We start from the raw sequence: 23,422 nt of genomic DNA, 5'->3' as shown, positions 1-23,422 counted from the left end.
GAGCACCCGCGAGCGTCACTTGACTACACGGCCGCCCTTCGAGGTCTGAAAAGGCTGCGGTGAAAAGAAAGGGCTTTCGGATCACAGCTGACTCGGCTGCGTGGTTCCTCCCGTGCTAAATCAGGTCAATGAGCTTATTTGTGTCAAATAAATTAGCCCGGCTGACTGCTAAGCTGCCGCAAGACTATTTATCTCGGGCCTCCGAGTTGGCGCTCGGCGGGCTGCAGGCAAAGCCCGGGCAGGTACGGATGTCACAGACGGAGCTCGAGGAGCACACCCCGAAGTGCTGCCCAGATGCAAACCTCCCAGGAGAAACTGGGGCCAGCACGTGACAGGGTTACTCCATGTGCTCTGGGCCTCGGGAAGAGAGCACAGCACATTCCACCTCCAAACACTGCCTGCCACCAGGTGCCATGGAGCCCCTGGGAACATCTTTGAAACCTCTGTACCCTCGAAAACCACCACAGGAGACCAGACACTGGAGAGGGCAGAGCTGGTGTTGGGGGGAATCTGGGCTGCCTCCAGCTCACATCATCTTTTCACGACACCAGACACCCAGCAAGTCAATCCATGGATCCTTCCCCAACCTTTTAATTTTTTAAATGGCTGCACTTAGCGATTCACCGAATAAACGACACACTTAGGAGATCTGGAGTGGGGTTTTCCTGATCTGCCTGTCTTAGCTCTCGGGAAAGTGGGAGTTGAAACGGGAGTGCCCCAGCCTCCCATGACAAGGTTTCGCCCTCAGCCTGCCTGTTGCAGGTCAACTCCGGCCACAGCAAATGCCTGTGGATTTATTTGGGAAGAACAAAAAGACTTCTTTCCTCCCTGCGTAAAACCCGACAAGGGAAAAGGATGCAGCAACGCAAAAGCCAAGCTCGTGTGCAATTATGAAAGGATTTTAACCTCCAACTGGGGTTCAGTTTCCGAGGCAGGATGATATAAGTAGAATATGCACTTTCCTGCTCTGCGAATGAATTCACTACCATTGGATTCAATCAATCTAACAGGAACTAATTATTTTAAAATAATATGTATAGCAGGATTCTACCTTTATTTACATACAGATACAAAATCCACGTTGATATCCAAAATACAGGCAAAACTCTCCATCGGAACTTTAATTAGTGGTTATCTCTAGGGGCTTGGAATCTAATTTGGCTCGATTTAATTTCTTTGTTATGTTCGTATGTTTTAAAGTTTCCGCGATGAAAGGGAAACGTTTTACCGAGCAATGCCTACAGAAGCCCTGCTCAGGAATTCCAAGATGCTCTGGGTATCTCGGGTTAAGCACACCTAAATAATTTAACACTGCATTAAGGAACAGCAACATAGTACAGTGGTGGCTTCATTGCCAAAAGGCAGCTGTTTTTATGACGGAAAACACAGCAGCTGTTTTCACAGGTGCAGGGCAGCAGTACACGGTAAGTCGGTCCCAGCAGAGAAGGCTACAGTGTCTATTTAAAATGTGAGGAGGAAGAGGCAGAAAATGGTCAGCCCCAGTTGAAATATTCGAGAGAGAAGGAAGCCTTGGCTTGAGGGAAAAGGACTGCAGATGGCCGGTCTACATTTACCCCGGGAAAATCACAGCCGAGGACCAAGCCGCTGGGGAGATAGGGGCTCTGCTCTTGCTTTTACAAGCCCTGGGACTTTGGGCTAGTCATGGAAATCAGAATCTTGGATCTGCAAGATACCTTAGCAATCACCCTCAAATGACAAATGAGGAAACCAAAGGCAGGGAGGCTAATTTACTTCCGTCATTAATGCCTGTGCTCTTGTCAATAAAATGAGGATGCTACTCACATACTTCATACTGCTGTTTTACACACATGCACATACCCGGCCATGTACGGAACACACCCAGAGATGCACGTGTCATGGAATCACCTTTACCATTCAAATTAGCACCAACTGAGATCACATGTTTATTCAGGAAATAGCTTATTCCACATTTTTACCTTGACATCCCCCAGTACAACTTGTAGGACAGGACCCCACTCTCTCTCTCTGTCTTCCTTAGGAATAGTGAGTACTGAAACGTGGCCAACAAAGTCCGGAATCTTGAATTGTTGATAAAGGCGATTGCTCATTTGGTCAACACCACTTTTGGTTTTGGGGTATCTGCTGGATGCATGATCATCAGCTTACCTACTCTACCTTGCATCAAAAATTTCTGAATTAAAAAATCCCAAGAAGAAACTACCCTGTCAAAAAACTTTAAAAATGCCCACTTGGAAAGAGCACATTTCTAGTAGCAATATGTTTTGGTTCGTCTTGCCTCAGAACGCGCACTCCTGAGAAACAATGAAACTGGATTCCTGATAAAACATTGGAATAATCCTGCTTTGCCCATTGGTTGTAACGGGCAAGTTGTTTTCTTTACAACAGGATTAAAAGCCGGACTTTCATTTTACACAGTCCAGCAGTTCGATGCTGACATCAGGAACTAACCTAGTTGTGCGACGGAAGACGGCGGAGGTTCTGCCGAGACGTGGGGTCAGCCCGTGGGAAGTTAACCGGGCTGCCGCCAGGCTCTGCAGACAGCCACAGGCAAGGCCACTCATGCCACTTCCCGTCGGTAACAGCAGACTGGGTAAGGAACGTCGCGGATCTGTGACAGAAAGGAGGGACGCTGGTACCCACAACTGTACTCATACCACAATAACAAACTGCAAAAACACACACACAGGAAAGAGCCCTGGCTGGAAGGCAAAGCACTAACAAGCCACAGAGGCAGGAAAAGCTGCTCCCATGATCTACCTGCTTTGTTTTTATTGTTACTATGTTCTCAAGAGATACCCTTTTTTAGTAGAATGACTAGTTTTCTAAATAGAATCTGTGATGACAGGCCCACACCTCTGCCCCAACCCCATCCTCAAAGCCATTCCAACCAAAGGACCGCTGGCGGGGGGCTGGGGAGGGGAGACGGGGCTCCACGGGCCTCCGTCCACTCTGCAGACGGGGGGCTGCCTGCGCTTGGCAGCATCGCTGAGTGCAGGGAGGACAGCGCGGCAGAGTAATAACGCCGTTCCTTGAGGCAGCACAGGGCTGGTAGAGACCTGCTAGGAAGTAACATGTCCCGTGGGGATTTCAGGGTAATTTAATCAGCAGCACTTCAGCACCGCAGAAAGCCAGGGCAGGGGAATAATGAAGTCAGCACACAGCTACCCGGAGCGCCTCCGCTCAACCGAAGGGGGAGAGATGACCCCAGAGCAGGGCTTCTCCACCTCGGCCCTGCTCACGCTGGCAGCCAGGTAATTACGTCACAGGGGCTGTCCCGGGCACTGCGGTACTGTCACACAGCATCCTGGGTCTCTCTCCACTAGAGGTCAGTAGCACAGGCCCCCTGCCTCCTGTGACAAAAATGTCTCTAGACATCGCCACATGTCCCTTGGGGGGTGAAATTGCCCCTGGTTAAGAACCACTGCCCTAGATCAACTGGAGAGGTTAGTTTGTGAATATATGAGTTACTTGCTCTTAACACAGGACTGAAAAAGAAAACAGAAAGGGTTTAAGGCTGCTTTCATTTAAAAATGCTCTGTAGTAATCCATAAGAAAAAAAAAAAACGTGGCCAAGGCATGAATAGGCAATTCACCATACATGGCCAATCAAAACATGAAACGGGCTCATCTCACTAGACACAAAATAAATCCAAATGAGAACACCGAGATCATTAGCAAAGCATTTAAAAATCACACAGGGTCATCAGGGGCATGGCAAGATGATCAAACACTCCATGAATGTCAGGTGAATACACATTGGTGAAAATAGTTCAGATAAGCACACAAACACGTATGTAAAAGCATGTATCATCGATGCATTATTTACAGCAGCGAAAACAACAAACCCTGGGAGCAAGCTAAACATCCTCAGCAGGGGATTAATATTATTATATATCCACAAAATTGATACCATGTGGCCATTAAAAATTATCACATAGGCCTATGTGTAACATGGATATTCATCATAGAATTGTTTTCAAGAGGAAAAAGTGCTCTCGTTTTTGCCTGGAAAAATTCGTAGGGGTGGTGCTTATCTCTAGACTGTATGCTTTTAAGGTTATTGTGACTTTCAGCTTTACGTATTTCTGAATTATCTACAATTTTTAATCTTTAGCATGAGCTGTTTTAAAACTAGTAACAAAGGTCACAAGAGCTCTGTAACCCCCACCCGTCCCCACCATGCCCCCCACCTGGCACGGCGCCCTGGTGAGCTGCAGACACAGACTTCTCGCTAGCACCGGTCCCCTGCTCACACGGACCTCACAGCGACCCTGAGCGGCAGATGCTGTGACCCCACTTTACAGAGGACGGGCCTGAGACTCAGCGGAGAAAAGACTGCCCAAGGCCACACCGTTAGTAGAGTAGCAGATCCTAACTCTGAGGCCGAATCCTGTCCTGCCTATGAAGAGAACAACACATCAGCAGGATCCCTGTACACTGACGATTTATCCGCAGATCCCAAGGATGGGAAAAGCCGTGCTTGGAATCTCACAAATTATGCAACTGTTCCCCACGGTTCCCTCGGGACCGACACTGACTGCGGCACTCACAGGAGGCTGAGTCAGACTTTTGAAGCAGGTTAGGACGTGTGATCATTGCTTCCCAGTCCTGTTCTCTGCTTTTCCAAAAGCCGGGGAACTCAGCCTTCCCTACTAGGCTCCAGTGTGGCCCAGTCCTAGGCCCAGAGGAAGGCAGATCACTCCCCCTCCTTTGTACACGCCTGGCTCAGAGCCTTTTCCACACTCCACTGTGTGTCTCTTCCCCTGTTAGGACACGTCTTTACGGTTCCAACAAGAAGCATGGCAAATAAAAGATTCAGAATTTGGGGAAATGCTTTGAATTACCCAATTCCCTTTAGCTAAAAACACTCAACAGTTAATGATTTTTTTTTTCCTAAACTAAAGGTGTTTTCATCCCTTTAGTGATCTTTTCTTAAATTCCCAACATGTATCATACACCTTGCTAGGCTCTGGGCACACAGAACTAACACAAGATCCCTGGTTTGGAAACTGGCAGTTGAGGCAACCAGAAACCAACCAGAGGGCAGAGAGCAGGGAGGGACCCCGGGCTGGGAGGCCAGGTGCTCCGGTGGCCCGGCTTCATCATGCAGTCTGAAGTGCTGGGAATTTTCCCAACAGTGAACACGCCCCTAACTGATTGAAGTGCAAAAAACATATTCCATGGCCAAATGAAAACGACCTTGGATCATGGGCTTAATTTGGATATTTATGCCACTCTCCTCTCTTCTGGCCTGGACAATTGAAATATAGACGCTCTCAGGGGACATGCTTACGACGAGTCAGCACTGGAGCTGGCAAGAGACGGTGGGTGGAGGACTGGACCTAGAATCAGAGATGAAGTGCTTGTTTGGGTTCTGTCATTCAATCTCAGCAGGGACTCGGGAAGTCACTTCACCTCTCACTCTTTCCTCATCTACAAAGTGGAAATACAAACAAACTTAGTTCTCCAGGATGGGGTTGTAGTTATGGTTTGTGAAAGCACTGAAATGTAAAACGTGACATTCAAGTACAAAATCAGAGAGGACCAGTGAATAGGCAAGGGCTGACCTTTGATATGAACTGTTCACATTATATCTGTATTATATTGCTCAAGAGTTAAAATAAGCTCAAAGGAGAGGTTGATACTAATGTCAACCATAGACACTCAAATTCCATATCGAGTTACCAAAAAGAATAGATTGATGAAATGTAGACATGCCACAGTCCTTTCATACACTTCGATTTAGTACCGTTGAATACACACAGAACACGAAAAGTCCAATACAAACAGAATAGATTTCTTAGGATCTAATATTTAAAAATTGCCTGACAGTTTACTCTCTAAGAAACCTTATTTAGAAAGGCAATGACTTTGGGAAGATAAGTGTTAAGAGGTAGTATGAGAAAGTTAAGGGAAATTACCACTACTTACTACAGAAACATACCAAAGGCATATGTAGCCCAAAGAAAAACCTCCACTAAAAAAAAAAAAAAAAAACGTTGAAAACTTACCGTAAAACTAGCACCCTGCTCCCAGGTCAATAATTTCAACAACAAAAAAAAATGGAAAAGACCTTGCTCAATCCTGGGGTTAGTGAAGGAGTCTAGGAAAGAGTTGTGCGTTAATGTGGCTCCTGAAATCAAAGAGCTATTCAGGAGGCATAGTGTCTTGACCTGAGGACCAAACACTCCAGGCCTTGCGCTGGAGAGAGTCAGGGTTACAGTAGGAAAGTGGGAGGGAGCACTTTACGCACGTGGACCCAGGACACACCAGCGACCCACATGGGCGGCATTCTCCAGCCGTGATGATCATTCACATCTCCCACTGAAGGGAGATTAAAAATGTCTTACGGCCATTTGATGGAAAGGTGGGTTTTCTTTTCTTCTTCTTCTTTGCAAATCATAGGGAAAATGAACATTTATACCTGTTACAGTCCCTGAAGCTGAAAATAAAGAACAAACACAAACAGCAAGCTGCTGGATGCATCTCCATTTAGGAACTTCCTTAACTTTGGGATTCTATAGACAGGACGGGGAAGAAGGTGGCCCATGACTTTCCTGAGGTTCCCATTATACCCTCGCTAAGCAGATCACTGTAATTTTAACGGTGGCAAAGGAAATGAGAACCCCTTTAAGTCAGGACAGTGTGTCAAGATTTCTGGCTGAAACAGTGCTCTCACGCTGGGTATATGACCACACTCAAGTACCACCAGAAAAGAACCTAAGGGCAGGCATGTGGTGCCAACCACTAGAAATCTTGCACAGGATTGGAACAGAACAGTGTCTTTGAGTTTTAGATAATTTTAGATGTTAGGGCAGGGTTAACAGGTTATGTTCAGGATACACTCTTGAAGACGTTAAAACAAAAACAAAAATCACTACCTAGAGAGGCCATCCACATCCTAAAAGACAAAACATTTTATCTGGGTGAAGGGATGGTTTAACTCGTGAAACTCAAGAACACAACAACAACAAAAATACTTTCCTTGAATATATTCAAGTAGAATGCCAAGACTTTTTCCTACATAAAACACTGTAATTTCCCCACTACTCCAAAGGAATCCAATAAATAATTTTACAGTGAAAAGGCTTGGATCAAAATTGGAAGTGAACACCTGGCCCCCGATGAACACAAATCACAGGTCCCTGTGCAGGTACCAGGGTCGAGTCATTCAAGAACGCCACCACCACCACAAGCTCGGCCTCACTTTGTCTTTCCCGAACGGGACTGGCTGGAGGTTCCAAGCTGCGTTACAGAAGAAGAGTTCCATCTGGTAGGCCCGGGTGGTGAGCGAAGCCAAAGATTACAACACAAGAAGTGGTCAAGGCCAAGGTTTCCTCGCACTGCCTTTGTCTTCTCCCAGTGGACTAGCCCGGGCGCTGAAGTCTGGCTCCAGAAGGCAAGTTCCTTGGCCGGGCCCTCGCCCGCGCTGGAGCAAGTCTGCTGCGCCCGTCAGGCGGGGAAGAGCTCGGGTGGGCTTTCTCCATAGCAATACTTTGCTATGGGGTCCCGGTAGGTGTTCTCGTGCTGCACGCTCTGTCGGCAAAAGGGAGATAAGAGCACGGTGAGATCGAGCAGGCTCGCACACCTCCCTCTCGGAGAAGCGAGAGTCGAGCGGGACTGCTGTCAGACTGTCCCTGCAGGAGGCTGGCAAGTCCATCTCCAAATGTCACTAAAGGCTCCAAGGCACTTTCTGGAACAAAGAACCACGCTCAACACAGAATGCCAATGAAGAGCATGAGAACGGACATAAAACGTCACTGTGGTAACTGTTTCTTTTTACATACACCAGGGAGTTTTTAACGATTTAGCTGTGACCTGGGCAACTCAAGACAACTACTTTTCCTCAAATTATAATACCTGAAACAGATTAAGATGCGACTGGCGTTTTGCACCTGATCTTGCGCTTCAAAGACACCCAGTTCCTGGTAAGGAACCCTGCAGAGACACCAGGCAGACGCACTGCAAACCGCTTTCGTAAAGTTCATGTACCTAAAAATCTGATGCACGAGCCAAATCTACAATGCCACACAGAACTCACTTGGCTAAGCAAATTGGAAGTGTGCTCTAAAGCAGACAATCATTCCCGATGGCTAACTTTTCAGCAATTTGTTTTCATACAAGCAACTTGAGTTTTTGGCTAGTCTGGAGTTCATTAATTAGCCCAAGACCAATGCTGAGCAAGTGCACTGTAAATAGTAATCCCGTTTAGCAGACATACAGCCAGATCTTCTCTTTCTTGGGATACAATTTGTCATGAAAACAAATTGAATGGCAATTGGGAAATCTCTTTTTACAATAAAAAAAAAAAAAGTCAGAAAGCACAGTAGCTTCACTCAAGATTGGAAGTAATCCCTGAGTTTTATCAGTTAAGGAAAGAAAATACTTTGCCTTTTCTAGCATTTCTCAGAATGGGAGAGAATCTGAATCGAAATGAGTCATGTGTTCCGCCTTCCTCCACATTTCCTTTAAAGCCCATTCAAGTGGAAAGCTCTTCAAGCAAAACAAGACCATCAGGAATTTCTTCATGCTTTCAAACGCTCATTATAATCCCCAAAACATTTACCAATGATACTGAATGCTCTTGGAACAAACCAGAGACACAGAAAAGGGGCATAAAATCAAAAGGTGGACTACAGAAAACTGGCAAAGGCCACAAGGGCTCCCAAGAATGACAAACGAGTCCACTAGCTCAGAGGAAGCCAGCAAAATCTTGGAGACACCACGAATAGAAGCCAGGAGTGTGCTCATATAATAAACACGTCTGGTGATCTTACAAAGACGGCTGTGACAACTGCCCAAGCACAACAGCAGAGAGCCGAGGGTCGGAGTGATGGAAAGGCAAAAGACTTTCAGACGCTTTCAGGAGCAGGTGCAATAATATTTAATGCCCAGAGAGCAGAGCGTTTAATGACAGCATGCTAATACGCACTGAGAGCCTGACAACCTACAGATTTATTCGTGAATTTTTAAACATTCACCTGCCCCATCCCCTTGAGTACTAAAATAAACCACATCTCGGTCCCAGAACAAATTGCTACTTACTGTAAATGAGTGGTTACTGGAAAGCCTCAGTCAAATTTCAGTTAAAGACAGGGAGGAGAACTCCTCTTAGGAGCTGGACTATTAGGACTCCACCCAGACTTAAAAATAATTTGAAGCTTCCACTTAAAGTGCAAATGTGCCGACCAGATAGGAGAGATCCAAGCTGATTAGACCTTGAATTAATATAAACACTTTACTTCCCTCAATTTGTAAAAATCTAAATATTCTAAACACCAGCATCACACTAAACAAAGTGTGACATGGCTTCATTTGCATCTCTTTTCCATATCATCCCCCTGAAAGGACCCCAGTGCATACTAGAAAGTTTTCTTCTCTCCCCTGTCACCCACCACCCCCCAAGCTAGAGACATCACAGCTTCTGACCTGGGATGAGGTCCTGCATTTGGCCAGACACAACTCGAAGTGATCTTCGACTGCCATGAAGAGGTTCTGGAATGCCACAGCTGCCCGGTTGAGGAAGCGCTCCAGGAGAAGTTGCTATGGAAACAAAAGTTAGTGCCTGTAATAAATTACCTAAGCCAGCACAAGGTGACCTTGGCTATCTCTCCTAAACTAAGAGAATGCTGATGGGGATGGGGCAGGGAGAGAGAGAAACAGAGAGAAGGAGAAACAGGGAGGGAGGGAGGCAGGGAAGAAGCGGGGAGAAAGAGAGCAAGCAGGAATGCTGGGTATCTTACTCATTAATATCTGATTAGCAATACAATGGTCCATTCTGCAGAAGAACCATTCACATAACTGGGAACCACCTCCCTTCCTCCTAGACAAAGGCTTGCAGCAGCAATTTCTGACACCTACAAAGTTCCTTTCTAAGTTCTGTTTTCATAAGAACCTCACATGAAGAGTCTAATGTTCACCCTAAAATAAAGGCCAAAAGAGAAAAGGAGATGCTGAACGAGACGCAACGCTCCCTACCTTGTTGGGCTGCAGGCAGCAGGAGACACAGTACTCGTAGGCGCTGCAGCAGCCGTTGGGCCAGCAGCCGTCACAGCAGTATTGCTTTGTGCCAGGGGCGTTGACGTTACAGCAGCCGTTCACCAGCAAATCCTTCCTTTCACAAACGTACCCTGAAAGTCAGAGACTAACCTTAGCATAAAACCAGCAGCTCCTCCAACTCTCTACCAGCGATGACCAGGAAGCAGCAACCAAAGTACTGCCTGCAAAGAACACAGAATCTGGAGCATCCTAAGCACCAAAGAGCCAGAAATTAGACAAAATGTGATCAGGCACTGCTTCCTCCATGCAGGGGTTTACAGGACACAGGGACTCCCATCTCGTCACTACGTCACAATCTACCCATAGATAAACATGCTGTCACATGTCTGAGCTCATCACCATGTCCCACCACGCCTACGTCTTCCTATACTAACCTATGCAGGCCAATCTTTTATCTGTGCCTGAAGAAAAATGTCATTGTTTTTTGAGCCAAAATCTGAAAACAGGAAAAACCAAGGCATTCACTCACAAAAGTGACATCCTTCTAGATTTAACAAACAAACAAACCACTCTTCACAAATATATCTTTTAAATGCTTGCCTCATTTAGTAGTTTGGAGGATTCTGAAAATAGAAATAGTTACACTTAACCTTTATACACTGATTTGGGCTGTTTTACACATGTACATGCCAGGGACTCAATTACCCCTCAGCATTAGGGAATGCAGTTCTCTCATACTCAAGGAAGAGAAAACCCCTAATTCCCTTTGCTTCTTACAAATCTCATCATCTGTATACACACACTCCTCCAACCCAGTCAATTCATGCTCAATGTTACAGGAAAATCTCCTTACAAAAGCTCATTTATTGTTCAGAGCTGCTATGCAGACATTTCTCTACATCCTTCTGGGAATGGGACAGAAAAATGTAAGCATCAGTCCGTGAGGGCCCCACTGGCCCTTGGGAAACCCCCAGGTGCACGCACAGGCGCAGAGCAGCTGCTCCCAGCATCACTCCACTCCGAATGCCCCGGCTTCTTAATCCTCAGAGAATGGGACTTGGTGAAGTATGAGGTTGTTTTCAGAAAGTACTCTAGAAAACAAAGTCTGTGCAAAAGCAGGAGGCACCAGTAGAATAATGATTAAGAAACTAAAAGGACCCTCAGTTAAGACTTGGGCAATCGAGGCCCCAAGAAAACCAGATCCCAGATACCTGGAAACCAGTGTCTTTTGTTGTTATTGTTTAATTATGTTATTCTGCCTTGTAAACTGAGAGGATGATTCTAGTGTCATGGTAAATGTTTCCTGAGACTCTTCCTAACTATTCCTACTCATTTTCTTTACAGGGATTATAAACAAACAAATCCAAATAAGTCAGCATTTTTCTCAGAAGACAGAGGTGTAAAATATTACGTGTCCGAAATTACACTTGAAATTATCTTTCTGTTCTTTCCTTTGTCATATTATAAGCACCAGCATCTCAGGCCTTTTTCTTCCCAGTGCACTTCCAGTGTTCAGCCTTGACCCTGCAGGTCTAACTTCTGGTGAAAGCAAGCTCTTCAAGATCTCTCATTTTGCATCATAAATCTACTTATTCAAATGTTACTCCCAGCAAGAAGTCCTGTAAGATCACAGTTTCAAAATCTATTGCTATTGCCTAGAAAATTAACTTCCAACCTTTGAATGTAATTGCAATGGGTTGTCTGATTTAATAATGTTACCCTGGCAATATTCATGGTGGAATCTGCCTGCTAAAAAGCATAAATTCTTAAGAGTTTTCTTTATTAAACTACTTACTTCTTCTCCCATATTCATGGAGGTAAAATAAAACCTATAGCTTAGATTTTTATTGACTGACTGATTCTTAGAACTTTTTACTCAAGGAGTCTGAGAGTCTTTGTCTTACCTAAATTAATCAAAAAATTCTTTTGCTAGTGATGATAAAAGAAAATGACAGTGTTTATAACCCAATGCTAAATATAAAAGTCAAGGCATAAGATTTCATGTTTTCTTATTTGAACGTCATGTAGTGTGTAAGACACAAGCCCTGAACGTCAAGTGGAGGCCTTGGTCCTAGTCACAGGTCTGCCTGTTGACTGTGTCATCTTGAGGAAGTAACTACCCTTTGATAAACTTCACTGTTTAAAAAAAAAAAAAAACCACAAAGCAACAACAAAACCACGTTATTTTCTACACGATTTGCTCTTTCAGTGTGACCTTAAAAAGAGCTTGTCACTGGCATTATTGCTGAGTTGGGAATGCATTCTCATACGAAATTTTTCAGCTCTTTTACCCTAGGTGGGTACTTTTCCTCTGACTCCTTTCTTCATTTCTCATCTCTGGTTTAATGACTTTAAGATCTATTTGGAAAAGATTTGTTTTTTATTTTGCAGGAAATGCAAATTTTTTCTTCTAATGCATAATGCCTGTGGCTTTCATTTTAAACACAGCACGTGTCTTCGTTAAGTTCAGTTCATCAAGTATAGATGAAGATCCTAATACAATGTTACCTGTAGCAATTTCAATATTGTCACTTTCACAATCCATTTGTTCTAAGGCTTTTTAAAATAGGGCAAAATTTACTCTTACAAAAACAAAAAAGAAAAACCATGTTATTTGCAAACCATCAGTTGAAAAGAAAAAAACAATTGGTAAAACAGGGAACTTTGAATACTGTTGGGATATTTGATATTAAGGAGAAACTGTTACTTTTATCAATGTGATAATGGTTATTATGTTTTTGGTTTATAGACGTCTTTGGCAATCTTGGACAAGCTCCTTAACCTCTTGGTGCCTCTGCCTTCACCTATAAAATGATGATCGGGGTAACCTACCTCATAGCACTGTTGCAAAAATCAAATAAGATAGTCAAGGAATGCTTTTAGCCCAGTGCCCAGCACATTGTAGGAGCACAACCAGCACACGGTAAGCACTAGCAGGGGTCTCTCCTTGGGAAGACTGAGCAACCACAAAGTGGTCAGTAAGAGCTAGAGTGGCTGTCTAGTCCAACTGCCCCCGCCAGGTAGGAATCTCCTTTCTGACAGCTTAAAAGGACACAAGAAAACCTTATCAAACAGACTTATGTTTTCACTGTAAGAGTAACACATTTTGAATGTGTTTATAATTAATTTGAAATTATCCGGTCAGTTAGTCAACAAGTACATTTCCTGAGTGCCAACACTGTATGGATTTTATTCAGGTTACCAAGGAGGAGAACTGAGTTCTTATCCTACAGAGTTCACCATCAAAATGAGAAAAAAGATCAGAAAATACTGAGGCTGGGGACAGATTGTCAGGAAGTGGCCTAGGGACCAATGCATGACATAGTGCTGATACTGAAAGTTGCAGGCACAAGAGGTATCAAACCAAGCTTCTCTGATGTTGAAGGGAACCTTGAATGATGACTAGGATGTGAAAGACAAAAAAAGATGTGAGAAATGTTAGCAATGGGCAAGGAAGCAAAGTGCATTGTAGAAGAATCTCTACTAAAACAAAAACGCCACAGATGGCCCCACCAGTGTATGATCGATCTGCTGACTGGCAGGAAAGGAAGGCCGCCAGCCTTACCTAGCTCATCCGTGATGAGGTGCTTCCCCTGGATGGAGTTCCGGCACTGATTGCTGGGCCGGCTGCTATTGCCCAAGTTAAACTGCACTTTCCATGGAATGGGCTGATCATGGTCTTGAATCTGCAGGAGATTCCTATCTCTCACCGCCCTCTCCTCCTACAAAAAGACCACAAATGAGAAGGTTAAAGAATCTTTTCTTGCAATTTCACCAATTGTTCACACCAACTACATTAAGAGGACAGAAACACTATAAAAAGCTTGCATGAAAGGAATCTGCACTCTCCTGGTATGAGCAAAGTCTGAGCCAGTCATAAAATAAACCTGTAGGAAAAAGTAGTGAGTTAGGGATATGCTTCAAACTGGCATACTTACACGCAGGGCCCCTGCATGATGTGCACATTATAAATGTGAATAAAACTGTTAATTTTATGAAAAATTTGGAGGGTTAAAGTTTTGAACTTTTTCTTCTGATGGCAAGTCATTTAAAATACTTTTTATGCTAAAACAAATATATTGTGGAACAGAATGCAAAATTTAAATATAGTTTTAAAAGAGAAGAGGAAACTTTTTTGTGACTGTCATCTCAAAGTCCCTTTCATTTGCAGTCACAGGTACTTAGGAGGACCACGTGGGAAAACTGCAGCAGGAGGTTGACTTTAGGGGCAAGATGAAGCACGTCAACTCGCAAGTTTCCTCTACGAAAGAATACTGAGTATGCAACGCTTACAACATGTTTCTCTACAGAACACACACTGGGCAGCCAGCCCTTCACCCAGACATGCAAAGGGAAGAGTTGCCCTGGAGGCCACGTCAGGTAGGAGTCAGCTTTCAAACCTGCCTTTTCTATACTACTCAAGAATCTAAGGAGGGAGGTGCCCAAGTGCCAGGAAATATTAATAAGCCAAGCCGGACACAGCCATCTTCTGAATGCTTCCATTGATTATTGGAAAACAAAGCAATTATAAAAGATTCCTTTCTCAAAAGCTTTTAATGTACTTTGAACATTCACCATTCTAACAGAGTTCTGTGTTTTTTTACCATTAAGAATGACCCGTCAATGTGTTGCTTTTTAAGCAAAAAAGACTAACCTTGAAAATTCAATGAAAAAGCTTATATACTTAAACAGAAAAGAGCTTTACAGTAACTAAAATTTCTTTAGGAAAGTAATCTGGGAAGAGCTATTAATATTTTGAAAATATATATCTACATACACTTTGGCCCCGCAAACATTTTTGAGGTCCATCTTACAGAAAACACTAATGTATAGGGGTGCACAGGGATGTTTACTACAGCACAGTTTAAATGGTATAAAAATCCTGAAAGCCTAGTAACAGAGAAATGACTGAATAAATACCCAAACTCTTAACCAAATCTAAACACAAATGATATCTATTCAAAGTTCTTAAGCCAGTCAGGGCTAGGGAACCTGCGGCCTTCTGAATCCTTAAGTACGGTCTTTTGACTGAATCCAAATTTTACAGAACAAATCCTTTCAGTTTTTCTGTGAAGTCTGGATTCGGTTGAGGAGCTGCACTTGGGGATGTGGAGGGTCACATGTGGCCTTGAGGCCGCAGGTTCCCCACTAAGACACCCACCTCCAGACAGGAAAAATCTTTGTGGTTGAGACCCAGGACCCGATATTTTCAAAGCAGCTAGATGACTTTAATACAGAGACAGGGTTGCAGACCGCAGGATGTCCACAGTGTACTACTGAATGAAAAAATAAGCTGCAAAATCATGTGCATATTATCACATATTACAGTAAGACAATTTTAATAATATGCACAGAGACATTTATAAGAGCTGAGATAAAGGTATGGGAAGATATACAGTAGTCTCCCCTCATCCATGGTTTCACTTTCCACAGTTTCAGTTACCTGCAGTTAACCATGGTCCAGAAACATTAAACGCATAATTCCAGAAATAAACAATTCATAAGTTTTAAATCACGAACCACTCTGAGTAGCGAGATGAAATCTCTTGCTGTCCCAATCCACCCTGCCTGGGACATAAATCATCTCTTTGTCCAGCGTACCCATGTTGTATATGCTACCCACCCATTAGTCACTTGGTAGGCACTTAGTTATCAGACAGAAAAAACAGTACATATAGGGCTCAGTACTATCCACAGTTTCAGGCATCCACTGGGGGTCTTGGAACAGATAAGGGGAAAACTACTGTACCACAAACTATTAATATGGAATGGACAGATGGGATTATTAAAACTATCTTTAATCATCTTTGTAACATTATTTTAAATTTAAAATAACATTAAAAACATGATTATCATTAACAATAGAAGAAACTAAGAGTCTATGATAACTGTATTATCCTTGCAACTTTTCTTTAAATCTATTATTCCAAAATAAAATGTTAATTAAAAAAAAACATAATTATCAACATGAAAAGACACAAATTGTCCACAATCCCATTACATAAATAAAACTATATTTGTTTTTGCATATTAACGTCTAGCCTTTGACCTCAGCATTTATATAAATTAGGAGGCTTTGCATTCAGCTCTTTCTGACACTAATTGGATAGTAAAACATTTCCAAGTATCTACATTATCTCGATAATCACATTTTCCAGGCTATGTAATAATCCATCATGTTGCTATGTCATAATTTAGTAAGCACATCCTCTACAGATCAACATTAGGCCCAGGTTGTTACCATAGACAGTACTGCCATAAAATAAGGAGCTTTCATTTTATTCTCTTGAATAATTTGCAGTAAATGCTATATATATAGTGCCAAATAACTTCCTAAAACTTATATCTACATTTGCTAGTAATATCTCACCAGCATCTAAATAAAAGTGTTCACAGCCCCGCCAGTGCTGGATTCTTTTCTTTAATTTACCAAGTGTAAAACAGTCCTGCCAGGTGGCTTTAATTTCTATTCTGCCCCTCCCTGTTCTTTTAGAAGAACTGGCACTAGCAGGAACAGGACAGTTACACAAAAACAACATCTGTATTCCTCCGCTAGTGCGAGAAGAAGAGCTAAGTGCAGGAGTCTTGGGAATATGGCACAAATCACTTAGGTGCATACTGCTTAACTACCTGTAAATTCACACTCTTCTGCTCTGCCGGGACCCTACCAGTTAACAGTGTAATCAAGCTACGTGCAAACTAAATTGAGCTGCAAATGCTACCCTAGGTAAATTACAGCCATGAAGACTATAAAGAGGCTGACCGAAGTACAGTAAACTGATCTTACAAGGTTAACAGTGCTCTTAACATTACTCTGAAGCTATTTTGTTATTCTTCCTGAAAGAAAACACGAGTTCATGGACAAGTGCATCCCGGAAGGACCTCTGCCACGTAACTACATTCCTAGTAAACAGGAAAGCAATTCTCCCAGCACTTGAACTTGTTTTCAAACGTGAATATTCACGTCCTTGCCAAAAGGACAGCGTGAGTCTGAGGCAGAGATAACCTGACAGTAGCGTTTGCTTTTCTGAAAGCTCAGTCTTGCAGAGGGTGTGCTGAAGGGGTGACGAGGGGATTCTTCCAACAGATAGGGGGTTTCAAACCTTTCCTAAACTGTTTCACCTACCCTAGCAGGTTGTTTCAATTTTAAGCCTTGCCCCATATATATTTTTTTCATTCAAGATTCAAAGGTATCTAATTCTTACAAAATGCTAAGGATACAGAGACAGAGGTAGTTCTCTATTCTCAAAGAGCCTTCAGAGCTGTTGATAAAGAGGCACATAAATCACCTCAATCAACCACTGTAGACGCGATGACAGATGTCCAGACGGGGTACAATGCAGGAGCAAAACTACACAGGAGCTTTCTTATAATTGTAAGGAACTACAGAAATGTTTTTATTACTAATATATGTTACTTTGCTCCTGATTTTAAAAGGGGTGTGTTAATAACTGTGCCGTGTGTTTTTCAGGGGTTATCACAACAAGGGTCAAATGAGATAAATGTCCCATGAAAGGAGTAAAGCACGTACACATAGGGCACTGCTGTCAATAGAAGATCTGCTTAGGAGTCTCAACAAAAGGGCTGGGGATAAAGGCCGGGGGACACTCCAAATGTCTAATATTTGGGGAATGGCTAAGTGTACCCCGAAAATGGACATTTTTAGTTATAAAAAATTATACGTACGAAGAGCTTTTAAAGATGGGGAAAACGCTTCCATGTTAAGTGAAGAAACAATATGCCTCAATTATATGAACCATAAAAAGTATAAAAAATGACAGGAAGCAAATATGCCCAAACGTAAGTAGTGGATCCCTCTGGTGGGTGAGCTCATGGTTACTGTTCCCCTTCTCTAGCCCATGCAGTACAGTACACACTCCCTGAAATATGTAATTCAGTAATCAGCGAAAAACAAAACACCAGATTAGCAATTCTTATGATTTATTCTACTTCAGATAGTATATAACTTGACACCAATTTACATACTTAATTACTTTAAAGCTGAAGATGTTATTATATTTTCAAGCAGTTATGCAAATAGTCCCGAGACTTTTAGGAGCTGCACCGCTTGAAGTATGAGAACATTTAGTTACACAAGAGGACCTCTAAGGACCCTTCTGACGCCAAGATTGGAGTTCTTTAACCTCAGGTGAAATGCCTCACATAGTTAGGCCTGCCCTATCACTCAATCGTGTCATCCTGTTTTGTTTTCTTCATATCATAAATCACTATCTGAAATCATTTTTCGTGTTTACTACCTCTCCTCCTTACCCCCTAGCAGAATACAGGCTCCTGGCAAGTGGGGACTGCATCAGCTTTGCCCACTCTGTCTCCATCAGCAGCAGAACAGTGCCTGCACACAGTTGGTGTTCGCTAAACATGTCACCTGGCACCACTCACCATTCCCAACCCTCTCCCCCAATGGCGTCCTCACCATCATCACTAATTTCTCTTGCCTCCCATCCCCACGATTTAAATTATCCCCCAAAGCATTAATTAACATGAAAACCAAAGAAAAGAGGAATTCAAAGCAACAGAGGATAATCAACTATTCTCTTGCCCCATCTGCTCCACGAGCTCATGGTCTCACTGAAGCAGAGCTAAGGATCACATGGAGCTTTCAAGTTTTCATAGCCTCTTCTCAACCAGCAGTAAACACCCCCAACCCTGCACACTCCACCCCACCACCTCCATTTTACAGATGAGAGCCTGAGGCTAGGCCAGATGATGCAAACGCCCTCACGGCACACAGCTGGTGAGTGGCCGACAACCAAAACTAGAACCTCGCAAGGGCAGCAAACAAATGCATGCAGAGGGTATCAGTCAGCATGAGCTAGGGCAGTGGGGCTCAATGTTTTTGGTCCTGGGACTCTTCATACTCTTAAAAATTACTGAGGACCCCTACTCCAGAGGCAAGGTGGAAGGATTGTTTGATCTCAGGAGTTCGAGTCCAGCCTGGGCAATACAGCAAGACCCCATCTCTAAAATAAACAGATAAATTTTTTAAAAATTACCAAGGATCCCAATAGGTGGGTTTATGTGAGTTATGGCTATTGATATTTACCATATTGAAAATTGAAACAAATTCTTAAAATATTTTATATGAAGTATTTATTCATTTAAAAATAATAATGAATTCATTACATGTTCAACTTCAATGGGGAAATGTAAAGAAAAATAATAAAGACTAAGAATAAATCTGTCAAATATCTGAAGACAGTATTTAAGGGTTATTGAAGGACACAAAAGAAAGCAAGACATGGAGGTGGAAGACAGTGATATTGACGATCCTGGACTTATGCAGGACTACGGTAACAGGTGTGTTTGTGTCTTAGTTTTTAACAAAAAAGTTTAAAAAGAAAAAAAAAATTTTAAATGGAAAAAAGCTTATAGACTATGGATATAAAAAATATTTTTGTACAGCTGTACAATGTGTTTGTGTTTTAAACTGGGTATTATTATGAAACAGTCAAAAGTTTTTTAAAAAATTTAAGTTTGTAAAGTTAAAACATTATAGTAAGCTAAGATTAATTATTGAAGACAAAAATATTTTTTATCAATTTAGTGTAGCATAAGTGTTCAATGTTTATAATAAAATCTACAGTAATGTCCTAGGCCTTCACGTTCACTCAGCACTCGCCGACTTACCCCAGTCCTGCAAGCTCCGTTCATGGTAAGTGCCCTATACAGGTGTACCAGTTTTTATCTTTCGTACCATATTTTTACTGTACTTTTTCTGTGTTTAGATACGTCTAGATACACGTAAGTATTCAGCAGAGTAACATGCTGCTGTACAGGTTTGTCGCCTGGGAGCAACAGGCCACACCGTCTAGGTTGGTGTAAGTATACTCCAAGATATTTGCACGATGCCGAATGATGAAATTGCCCAGTGACACGTTTCTCAGAATGTATCCCTGTCGTTAAGCGACACGTGATGTAATTTAAAAAATGAAGATGCCGTGCTGGAGTACTTAAAAGGTGGCTGTAGGGAAGGTCACGGAGCAGACGGTATCTGAGCCAAGCCATGAAAAATTAGCAGGAGTACACCAGACTGAGAAGAAAGAAAAAGTCATCCCAATTAAAAAGACTCACTTATTTGTTCAACCAATATTTGAATTCTCATGAAGTGGTTGGAAATATTCTAGGGGTTGGAAGAGTCTACGAACAAGACAGACCAGGTGTCTGTTGTCAAGAAAATTATATTCTCAAAGGGAGAGTGAGGTGAGATGGATTATCAAGTAAATGAGTAAGAAATGTTCAGTTAGTGATTCCTACTACAAAGAAAATAAAGCAGGTTAATGGGCAAGGAACTGAAGTATTTACACAGTGTCACCAAGTGTAACCTGAAGCAGTAACAGTTAGCCTGACCTGAAATGACAAAAAAGACTCAACCATCTGGAGATCCTGGAACAGAATCTAGAGTTTTATCTGAGAATTATACATGGGGGAAGACCATGATCCCACCTGGATACAGAATTAAGACAAAAAAGGGGCTGGGTGTAGCGGCTCACACCTATAATCCCAGCACTTTAGAAGGCCGAGGCAGGAGGATCACTTGAGGTCAGGAGTTTGAGAACAGTCTGAGCAAGAGTGATACCCCATCTCTACAAAAAATAGAAAAATTAGCCGGGCATGGTAGCGCACACCTGTAGTCCCAGCTACTTGGACGGCTGAGGCAAGAGGATCGCTGGAGCCCAGGAGTTTGAGGTTGCAGTGACCTATGATGATGACACTGCACTCTAGCCTGGGTGACAGAGCGAGACCCTCCCTGTCTCAAAAAACAAACACAAGACAAGAAAGGAAGCAGAGGGCTGTTGCTGGGCTACAGCAATAGTCCAGACAAAAGATGTCAGCGGCTTGGCCCAGGATGGCAGCAGTGACAATTAGGAGAAACGCACAGATTCAGGATACACTGTGGAGGCAGAGCCAATATTTTACATGTAGGGGGTAAGAGAAAGAAAAGAATGAAGTATCTGTGGCTTCAAATACCTGGTGAACAGTAATGCCACTTAGTGAGATTGGGAGGACTAGATGAGGAACAGGTGTTGGCAGAGGAGAATCAAGAGTCACTTTTGCCAAGCATGAACACAACCAACATAAGTAGAAAGTAGAATGGTGATTGCCACGGGCTGAGGGAAAGGAGGAATGAGGAGTTATTGTTTAATGAGCATAAAGTTTCAGTTTTTACAAGATGAAGAGTTATGGAGATGGACGGTGGTGACTGACAATGTTATGAATGCATTTAATACCATCTAACTACACACTTTAAAATGGTTAAGATAGTAAATTTTATGTTGTATTTTGCCACAATAAAAAAAATTAGGGGGAAAAGACATCAAGCAGGCAATCAGATGAATTTGGGGGGTTCTGGGCAGGCCTAGATTGGTTTAAATACCAGCTGTATTGGTTTAATACCAGCTGGTTTAAATAGCCCCAGAAATCACCGGGTCCAGTAGAGAGGAAGCCAGAGGACTGAGTCCAGGTGCACAACACCAGTCAGGGCTCCACCAGAGAAGGCAGGAACAATATGTGACTGTAAGGAAGTGTCTGTGACGGGACAGAAAACAAGTCAGAAGCCAGGTAATTCACATGATCACCCACACATTGTAGCAAATAAAAGAGCCTTTCAACACTTGGCCTCTCTGTTTGCCTAAGGCAGAAAGCGTTCCCTATCTTCCTTTTTCATAGCTCCCCTGCCAACCCGATACAACTAGAGTGATCGCATAGCTTGCTTCATTTATATGTTTACAAACTTGACCCTTTACATTTAATAACTACATCAGGACAGCAGCGTAACTCAGGGCTATCCTGGGTGCACCCTGGGGTATGCTTACCCTTTGGAAAAACCCAAGTGCTCTAGCTGAACTTCTAAACAAGCTTATTAACGGTTTGGGTACTGTTTCCCACCAAAACTCCCTTTCTTCTCACATGGAAGAAATGGATGGGGGTGGGGAAGACTAGAGGAGGAACCAGACTAGAGGAGATGAAAAGAAAATTCGACCCAACCCAGGAATGCCCAGAAAGAGCACCCTATGGGTCCTGTTGAGTAACCCAGGAGGACCACAGAGCCCCCAAATTAAACGAAAGGCAACCACGCCGGCGCTGGCTTCGCGCCTTGGCCACTTTTCTGGCTGAGCTGTCTCGACCTCTTCGAATCTTGGGTTCCCCCGCTGCAATACAGGGACGCCCACCTCTCCCGGGGCCGCCGCGAGGATGCAGAGAGAAAATCCACGCCCCCCTTAGCACCGGACCTGGCAGGTGAAAAGCACAGCGGTGGTAATGAAAGCAATAACTACGGCTGAAAGGACCGCGGCACAAGGACCGGGTCCGAACTCTGCCCCGGCCTGGGGACGCCTTGCCGCCCCAGGGAGCAGCGACATCGGCAGGACCCCTCGCCTGTCCCGGGACCCGGAGAGAAATGCCCACCCCTCCCGAGCCTCGGACGCACAGGCGGCGGCGCTGCAGAGGCCGGGCGGCCGCAGACGACGCGGGGAGGGAAGGAAGGAGAACAGGCGAGCGGCCACTGACCTGCTTGAAGGTGCTGCTCAGGAAGTAGACGAGCGACAGCCCGAAGACCAGGGCGAGCACCCACCTCTTCCGCAGGAGCCGGCGCCACACCATGGCCGCCAGGTTCACCATCCCGGCGCGGACGTGGGGCGCGGCGGCCGGGGCGCGGAACGCGGCAGGCCCGGGGCCCGGGCGGCATGGCCCCTACGTGCCCGGCAGCCCCATCCCTCGCGGCGGCCACCGGCCCCGCGGCCCGCCGGCCCCGAGGCCCAGTCAGCTCCCGGCAGCCACCCCGCGCCGGCGCGCGCTGCACCACGTGACCCCACCCCGCGGCCCGCCTCCACTCTGCTCGCACGTCACGAGCGAGCCCCACAAATCTCTTCGCCATTGGTCCCTGCGGAGCAGCGGGCCTCCTATTGGCCGAAATCCCAGAAAGGGGGCGGGCAGTCCTGTGAATACGGCTGGAGTAGCTGTCCCCGGGTCCTAGCGCCGGTCTTGGCAACGACATGCACCTACCTTATCAAAGGCCGGAAGCAAAGGAAGTCACGTGCTGCCCGGGCCGCGCGAGTGATTGGCTTGACTGGACGTGAATGATGCGGCTGTGATTGCTGAATTGTCTGGGCAGGTAAAAAAGAGAACGCGATTTTTTTCTTTTTTTCCTCCTCGCATAGCCTATGTAGTCTCCTGCCCTCGCGGTCCCAGGGCGTTTGCGCAGTGTCGGTTGCGGGAAAGGAAAGCGCGGGCGACATTGTGCCCGGAGTGCACCTGCACCCCGTCCGAGCGGTGCAGGAGATGCTCCGCCGCGCGCATCCCGGCGCGGTCCCGCAGCGGCCGCGGGAAGCCTCGGTGTGGCCCGTCGTCGGGAGGGCGTGGGATGTGTGGCGCAGGGAATTAAAAGGCGTTTCATTCATTC

General features: G+C 44.4%; 1 protein-coding gene across 2 annotated transcripts; it reads right to left on the bottom strand.

Annotated features, from left to right (window-relative positions):
- Nucleotides 1-6,980: 6,980 nt before the first annotated feature.
- On the bottom strand, nt 6,981-22,798 carry SPRING1 (SREBF pathway regulator in golgi 1). 2 transcript variants are annotated; one of them, XM_045534744.1, is made up of 5 exons: nt 22,531-22,798; nt 13,568-13,724; nt 9,982-10,133; nt 9,433-9,546; nt 6,981-7,539 (listed from the first exon to the last, which is right to left on the bottom strand). In XM_045534744.1, exons 1-5 carry the CDS (start codon nt 22,639-22,641, stop codon nt 7,456-7,458), a joined length of 618 nt encoding a protein of 205 aa, XP_045390700.1. In that variant the 5' UTR covers nt 22,642-22,798; the 3' UTR covers nt 6,981-7,455. The 2 variants fall into 2 exon arrangements, with proteins under 2 accessions (XP_045390700.1, XP_045390701.1); XM_045534745.1 differs by lacking the exon at nt 13,568-13,724 and having other exon boundaries at nt 22,531-22,708.
- Between the last annotated feature and the right edge of the window lie 624 nt (nt 22,799-23,422).

Source organism: Lemur catta, chromosome 21 (assembly GCF_020740605.2).
Source record: "Lemur catta isolate mLemCat1 chromosome 21, mLemCat1.pri, whole genome shotgun sequence".
Taxonomy (NCBI): Eukaryota; Metazoa; Chordata; class Mammalia; order Primates; family Lemuridae; genus Lemur; species Lemur catta.
Note: the sequence above shows the minus strand (reverse complement) of the source record. Positions and strands in the feature narration are given on the sequence as shown.

Excerpts from the sequence above, each read along its gene's own strand:
- SPRING1 (XM_045534744.1), bottom strand. The coding sequence starts at position 22,641 with ATGGTGAACCTGGCGGCCATGGTGTGGCGCCGGCTCCTGCGGAAGAGG. Across the intron at positions 9,547-9,981 it reads GCTGCCTGCAGCCCAACAAG|CAACTTCTCCTGGAGCGCTT; the intron begins GTAGGGAGCGTT and ends TTGTTTCCATAG. Across the intron at positions 7,540-9,432 it reads AATGCAGGACCTCATCCCAG|AGCGTGCAGCACGAGAACAC; the intron begins GTCAGAAGCTGT and ends TTTTGCCGACAG.